The sequence below is a fragment of the Grampus griseus genome (assembly GCF_964374135.1).
Source record: "Grampus griseus genome assembly, chromosome: 16".
Lineage (NCBI taxonomy): Eukaryota > Metazoa > Chordata > Mammalia > Artiodactyla > Delphinidae > Grampus > Grampus griseus.
In genome coordinates this window covers 61,318,744-61,325,961 of record NC_139010.1, presented here as the reverse complement: position 1 = coordinate 61,325,961, position 7,218 = coordinate 61,318,744, and the positions used below count along the sequence as shown (strand labels likewise).

Below are 7,218 nucleotides of genomic sequence, written 5' to 3'. Positions count from 1 at the left end.
ACTATCTCCACCACCATCCCCATCCCCACTGTGACCACTATCACCATCATAACTGCCATTACCACCACCATCACCACCATTAACACCATCCCCACCACCATTATCACCCCATTATAGCCACCACCACCACTGCCATTGCTACATCATCATACCATCCTTGTCTGAGCAGAAGGAGGAGCCCTCTTGGATCCTGACACAGCATGGAGGAAAGACCCAATGAGAAGGGCAGAAGGAGGGCGACATGCTTCCTAGGAGCCCAGGGGACAAGGTCCAGAAGCTCAGGCCTCTGCAGCATCCCTAGTTTCTCCCAAACCTCAACCCTGCTGGAGACAGTGTCTTCCCGGACAAGTCTGAGCCTCCTTCCCTGCCCTCCTCCCAACCCACAGAGAACTGGTCCCCATCAGGCATGGTCCTCGTGGTTTCCCAGTGCCGGAGCCAGCCGTGGAGAGAGAGAAACCCAGCAGGGGCGGGGCAGGGAGGGGCAGCACCCTGGCTGCACCCATGGGATTGGCCAACCTGTGCCCTCTCGGCCAGCACCTGACTTAGAAGGTTCCTCAAAGAGACAGTGGCCTCAGCCTCCGCCCTGAGCTCTGCCCATCTCAGCCATGAAGTACCCACCCAGTGGGCAGAGTGGGCCTCAGGGGCCATCCTGAGGCAGCGGTGAGGTGGGAGGAGGCCAGCAGACCCTGTGCGGGGCACCATGGACAAGTTCCGGATGATCTTCCAGTTCCTGCAGTCCAACCAGGAGTCCTTCATGAACGGCATCTGCAGCATCATGGCCCTGGCCAGCGCTCAGATGTACTCCGCCTTCGACTTCAGCTGCCCCTGCCTGCCGGGCTACAACGTGGCCTACAGCGCCGGCATTCTGCTGGCGCCACCTCTGGTGCTCTTTCTGCTCGGTCTGGCCGTGAACAGCAACGTGTTCATGCTGGCTGAAGAGTGGAAGCGGCCACTGGGCCGCCGGACCGAGGACCCCGCCGTGCTGCGCTGCATGTTCTGCTCCATGGCTCAGCGCGCCCTCATCGCACCCGTCGTCTGGGTGGCCGTCACACTGGTGGATGGCAAGTGCTTCCTCTGTGCCCTCTGCACTGCTGTGCCCGTGACCATGCTGGGCAACGGCAGTCTGGTCCCCGACCTGCCCCGGCCCGAGCTCGCCCGCCTGCTGGCCCGGGTGCCCTGCCCCGAGGTCTGTGACGGCGACTGGCTGCTGGCCCGCGAGGTGGCCGTGCGCTACCTGCACTGCATCTCGCAGGTAAGGGGCCAGATGGCCTTGGGCTGGGTCTCCCCTCACAGATCAGGTCCCTCGGAAAGGACCCCACCCCCCATCTCGAAATGGGGCTTCCTCAGGACGTGGTCATATTTCCCCAAATAGATGTAGGCCCCCAGCCAGGGCTGGGTCTCCCTCCTCAGATGGAGCTCCATGGTGCAGGGGCATATTTCCCCAAAGGAGGCCAGGGCCTCCGAAGGCAGAACCATGTGTCTTCCCTCAGGTCAGTGCCACCTGGGGAAGGAGCACTGTGCCCTGTGCTGAGGTCCCCAGAGGGGACCCAACTGCTCAGCCAGCCCCTCATCCTCCACCCTGAGCTCCAGTTTGGAAATCTGGGGGAATCTGCATCCATTTCCTCTTCCAGGCCGGGGCAGTGTTGAGGCCAGTGTGTGGCTGGGCCATTTGGGTACATTTCCCTGGCAAATGTCCCCAGCTGGTGCTCACTGCTCAGGGAGTGGGAGCTGAGGGGCCGGTGCCCCTGGAAGGGAGGCCTGAGTGAAGGGGATGCACTGTTGGGATGTGCCCCAAAGGAAGGGATGGAGGACCCACTGATGGGGAAATCTAGAGCTCAGGTCCCTCAGCCTCGCTCCCACGTCCTCTGCCCCTCAGACCTCCTCTGCAGTTACTGTGCGTGGGGAGGAAGACCCAGGCAGGGACCCAGGCTGTCAGGGAGGGGACAGGGGGCTGGGCCTGCCCTGCAATCCTGGAGAAACATGCACACTCTGCTCCAGCAAATCCAGACACCCCCGCTCCCCCTCCAGCCTGGACTCTCCCCTGTGGGGCTTGCGTCGCCACCAGGCACCCACGTGAACCTCACGCTCTGAGCGTACAGTCTGAACTCTGCTTCCCCCCAGCCTGCACCTCCTCTCCTGTGGGTACTTGTCCGTCATCCCAGGCCTCGGGGCCTGGGGCAGCTGTCCCTCCACCTGACCTTTAAACCATCAACTCATAAACTAAAAGGGCCCCCAGATGGCAGGCTGCCTGGCCAATAGACATGTTTCATTTGGCCTTCAGGGGTTGAATTCGAAATTCAATTTTAGAATTAGCTGGCATCATCTAAAACCCAGAAATTTTCCCATGAAAATGAGATTGTCCAGCGTTACTTGAAACTTCAGGAGATTCAGCCGAGCAGGGTCCACATTTCCTCATCCAGCACGTGCTCTGCACCTCCCCACCTGATGAGTACTCTGCCATAACCACTGACCCCACTACAGCATGGGTTGCCCTGCTTCCCCAACCTGATCCGGCCGAATGCTTCTCTGTGCAACTGGGGTTGACCCTGAAGCTCAGACTGGGAGAGCAGCCTTCCCCACAGTGAGTAACTGGAAGAACAGAACTAGCACCCAAGCATCCGGTGCTCTCCAGCATGGAGTTTGAGCAATTGTCCAGTTTGTCTCTGTGACCCCTGAGAGCCCACACAGAGGAGGCGCTGACTGAGCGCTGCTGACTGAAAGGCAGACACTAGCAGGAGCCAGAGGAGAGATACAGGACTCAGAGGAGGAAGCGTCACTACGGGAGGTCAAGGAAGGCTTCCTGAAGGAAGAGGCATGCTTACTGAGGGCTGGTTGGCCTCATAATAGTGGCTAACAGTTACTGAACACTAACTAGGCACCAGGCACTGTGCTAAGTTTATTATCACATTTCGTCCTCCGAACAACCCAATGGGATAGGTACTATCAACAGCCCCGTTTTGTAGGTGGGAGACACTTTGCTCCTAGTCAACCGTTAAGGACAGGCATACTTTTATTGCAATTCACTTTATTAGGCTTTGTAGACATTGCATTTTTCACAAGTTGAAGTTTCGTGGCAACCCTGCATCGAGCAAGTCTATTGGCGCCATTTTTCCAACAGCTTTTGCTCACTTCGTGTCTCTGTGTCGCGTTTTGCTTATTCTCATGTTTCAAATTTTTCATTATTATATTTGTTATGGTGATCTGTGATCAATGATCTTTGATGTTACTACTATAACTCACTGAAGGCTCAAATGATGGTTAGCATTTTGTAGCAATAAAGTTTTTTTTAATTAAGGTATGTATATTGTTTTTTATACATAATGCTATTCTACACTTAATAGACTACAGTATAGTGTAAACATAACTCTTATATGCGTTGGGCAACCAAAAACTTCGTGTGACTCACTTTATTGCAATACCTGCTTTATTGTAATGGCCTGGAGCAGAACCCACCATATCTCTGGGATACGCCTGTAGTGGAGACAGGCAAACCCATGCAGCCTATTTCCAGGGTCTGCCCAGCTAACTCCTGTGTACTGAGTGCCAGACCTACATACAGGGCATTTTACTCACGTGGTCTCATTTCCATGAGATGGGTGGGTCTATGCCCATTTTACAGAGCAGAAAGTGGAGGCCAAGAGGTGCTGTCATTTGCTGTTTGTTGTCAGTGCTCTTTTCCCTAAAGGCCCTGACATGGAGTGTGCTTTGGGGGGTTGGACAGGTTTGGGAGGCTAGAGGGCAGTGCCCAGCTGACTCTCTCTTCTCTCCCCTGCAGTCACTGGGCTGGTCCTTCGTGCTGCTGACCACACTGCTGGCGTTCGTCGTGCGCTCTGTGCGGCCCTGCTTCACTCAGGCCGCCGTCCTCAAAAGCAAGTACTGGTCCCGCTACATCGACAGTGAGCACAAGCTCTTCGATGAGACAGGCACGGAGCACGCCAAGGCCTTTGCCAAGGTCTGTATCCAGCAGTTCTTCGAGGCCATGATCCATGACCTGGAGCTGGGTCACGGCCACGGGGCGCTGGCTGCAGTCCCTGCTGGCTCGGCTGCTCCCACTGCCACAGACGGTGCCAACGCGGAGAGGGAGAAGCTGCGTGGCATCACCGATCAAGGCACCACGAACAGGCTGCTCAGGCGCTGGCACGAGTGCAAGCCGCCCCTGCGGCTGAGCCAGGAGGAGCCACTGGTGGGCAATGGCTGGGCTGGGGGCGGGTCCCGGCCTTCACGCAAGGAGGTGGCCACCTACTTCAGCAAAGTGTGAGCCGCAGCCAGGTGAAGAGGCAGGAATGGGGGTCTGAGGCCACAGCACCTCAGACCCCCAAACCAGATGGAGAAATGAAGGCTGCAAGTGCTGGCAGGAGGCCCCAGAGCACTCACCTCGTGCCCAGGCACTCACCTGCCCATTTGGGGCAGGAAATTTGGAGCTGGAAGGGGACCTCACCCCTCCAACTGTGACACTACCCTGCGTGGCCATGAGCAGTATTAGTCAGAAGGGTTCAGAACTGGCTTGGGGGGGACAAGCTCCCACCTGCCCAGCCCCTCCCAGGCCACTCCACCCCTGGTTCACTATCTCCTTTCAGGTCCTACGAGCATCCTTGCCCCAGCATCCACTCATCTGTGATGTTTTAGGAGCTCTGTTCCCTTATGCTCAAGGCTCAGGGAGTGGGAGAGTGTCCAGCCATCTCATGCAGCAGAAATCCTCTGATTTGGGCTGAACGGGCCAAGGTGGGCCATAACGACACGACACAGCCTCATGTGGTCACAGGTGATAAGACAAGGTGCCAGAAGCTAGGTACACTCAGAAGCCAGGGTGCGTCTCACCATGGAGTTCACGCGACATCATCAAGGTGGACCGCACATTTACTTAGCCCTGGGCACAAAAGGCCCCGTGTCTTAGTCTGTTTGAATCGCTATAACAAATACGGCAGACTGGGTAGCTTATAAACAACAGAGGCCTCTCTCACAATTCTGGAGACTGGAAGTCCAAGATCATGACGCTGCCACGGTCATGTTCTGACGGAAGCCCTCACTGGTTGGTAGCCAGTGCCTCCTCACTGTGTCCTCATGTGGCGGGCTCTCTCTCTCCGCCCTCATGTGGCGGGCCCTCCTAGGGGGCTCTCTGGAGCCTCTTTTATAAGGCATCAATCCCATGCCTTAAGCACCTCAAAGGCCCCACTCCCTGATACCATCACCTTTGGGGGGCAAGATTCAACATATGAATTTTGGGGGACACATTCAGACCATAGCACATCCCATGGAGATGTCCTTGGAGACTGCCCTGACACACCCCTCACATCAGAAATCAGACCATCCCCAGAGCTTGAGCATTTAGAAAAAGAAGCTGATGCCTTCCCATTTTCTCAGAGACTACCCCCACCCCACCGTGGAGGGGGGTCTAAAGTGCTGAGAGGCTCCGCCCTGAGGTGGGGATGAGGGTGGAGGGGTGGGAGCGGAGCTGCCTAGGGCGGAAACAGCACAGACTCCAGAGTGAGAGAGAACTGGGTCAAATGCTGGATCCACCACTTACAAACCGTGTCCCTTGTGTCAGTTTCTTCATTTTTCTGTGCCTCAGTTTCCTCATCTGTACAGTGGGGATGAGGCACCTACTTCATGGGCTTGTGTGAGCATTAAATAGGTGAGGTGTGTAAAGTGCATGGCTCGTGGTAGGCACTCAGTTTCTGGTGGATAATGTGTGTATCAATTTCCAAACCTGAGGTCTTATCCTCCTCCTCCCCCTGGACGTAGGGGGAGGGGACGTAAGGAACTGGAGTTACCTTTGTCGAGGGGGAAGCTGAGGGCCGAGAAGATGAGCTTCTTGCCTCCCCCCACCCCCCAGACATCTTTGAGACTAAGTCCCACTCATCTAAGAATTCATTTTGATCTTGATCCCTGTAACATTGTGTTAATAATTTCCATTCTTTCTTAAGCATCCTTCCCTCTAGTCCCACTTCTGAGACCCAGTCTCCCTCCCTTTATTTGGGAAGAGGGCGAGACCTGGAAGCCAAGGTGGGCTAGAGGGCTCCTCCAGGAGGTGGGACTTGCTCTAGGGGAAGACTCAGATGAGTAAAGACCGGGGGTGTGTTGGCAGCTGCGGGGTGGTGGGCTCCAGTGGGAAAAGCCAGCCCAGAGGTATTGGGAGGTACAAAATATGAAGGAAAGAGTAAAGCTTTGGGTCAGACAGACCTGGGTTCAAATACTAGGGCTGTAGGACCTGTAGTTACCCAATCCCTCTGACCCCCAGTTGTCTGTCTATAAGACGGATGTTACAAAGACCTGCTTTTTAGGGTTATAGTGAGGTTAAAGGATGACTTTTGAGGAAGAATTGGGAACTTTGGCACATGGTAGGATGTAAAAAAATAAACACTGGTCCTTTTCTCTTCATTCCTGCATGTGAACAAGCCCAGCTCAGGGAGGCCAGCATGTCACTCAGCAGTTCCATGTTCCCAGAACCACAAGCAGTGTAGAGCAGACAGGGGTCTGGGGGAGGTTGGGGGGTCTCTCCCTTGATCCTGGGGGCCATCTAGACTGTCCTTGGACAGGGCTCTCCCTTTCAGCATTCCTGACCCATGGCTTTTCAGCCTCAGCTTGCATACTCCCACAGACGGGGAGCTCATGACCACTTTCTGGGACAGGCTGGGCGGCTCTGATTGTTACAAAGGGCTTCCTTGAGAAACCTGCCTCCTCGTAATTTCCACCTACCAGTCAGAGCTCTACCCACAGGGCCTTAGAAAATCCCTAGAGTCCAGAATTTTCTCATCAGTGCTCCTGATTTGAAGCAGGACCTGGGGAGCTAGCTGAAGTACAGACAGAAGAGCCGGCAGGGGGAGGGTTTGCTCAGAGAGGGGCAGGACGGCTCTGAGGGAGAAGGGCCAGGACAGGCGAGGGTGCCCCTGGCTTTGCGCACCCCGCTAGGAGGCAGCGCCAGTCTGGTGGCACCTCTCCCCTAACCCTGCTTGGGACTCGGTTCTGCCAGCTTCTGTCAGTGGGGGTCAAGCAGGGGGTGCTCCCGAAACCGGCCTGGAGGGCAGGCCCGGGCCAGATCTGGCTGAGGCCCCCTTCCTGGCCTGGAACTGGTCCCACTGGCGTGGAGCCTCAGAAGGCAGGCGAGCCGCCGCAGTCCCCTCCACTTCCTCTCCTCCCCCGCCCCGCCCTCCCCACCCCACCCCCACACTGCCTGGCGCCCGCCCGGAGGCTGTTTTTCCACTGGCTGGCGCGAACCAT

The 7,218-nt window shown here is 56.3% G+C and overlaps 1 protein-coding gene across 1 annotated transcript; it reads left to right on the top strand.

The window, feature by feature from the left end:
- Window positions 1-700: 700 nt before the first annotated feature.
- Window positions 701-4,258, top strand: CALHM1 (calcium homeostasis modulator 1; the record flags this gene model as incomplete). The annotated part of the gene is made up of 2 exons (XM_082674229.1): window positions 701-1,252; window positions 3,776-4,258. The coding sequence occupies 2 exons, from the start codon at window positions 701-703 to the stop codon at window positions 4,256-4,258; spliced, it is 1,035 nt and encodes a 344-aa protein (XP_082530355.1).
- Window positions 4,259-7,218: the final 2,960 nt, after the last annotated feature.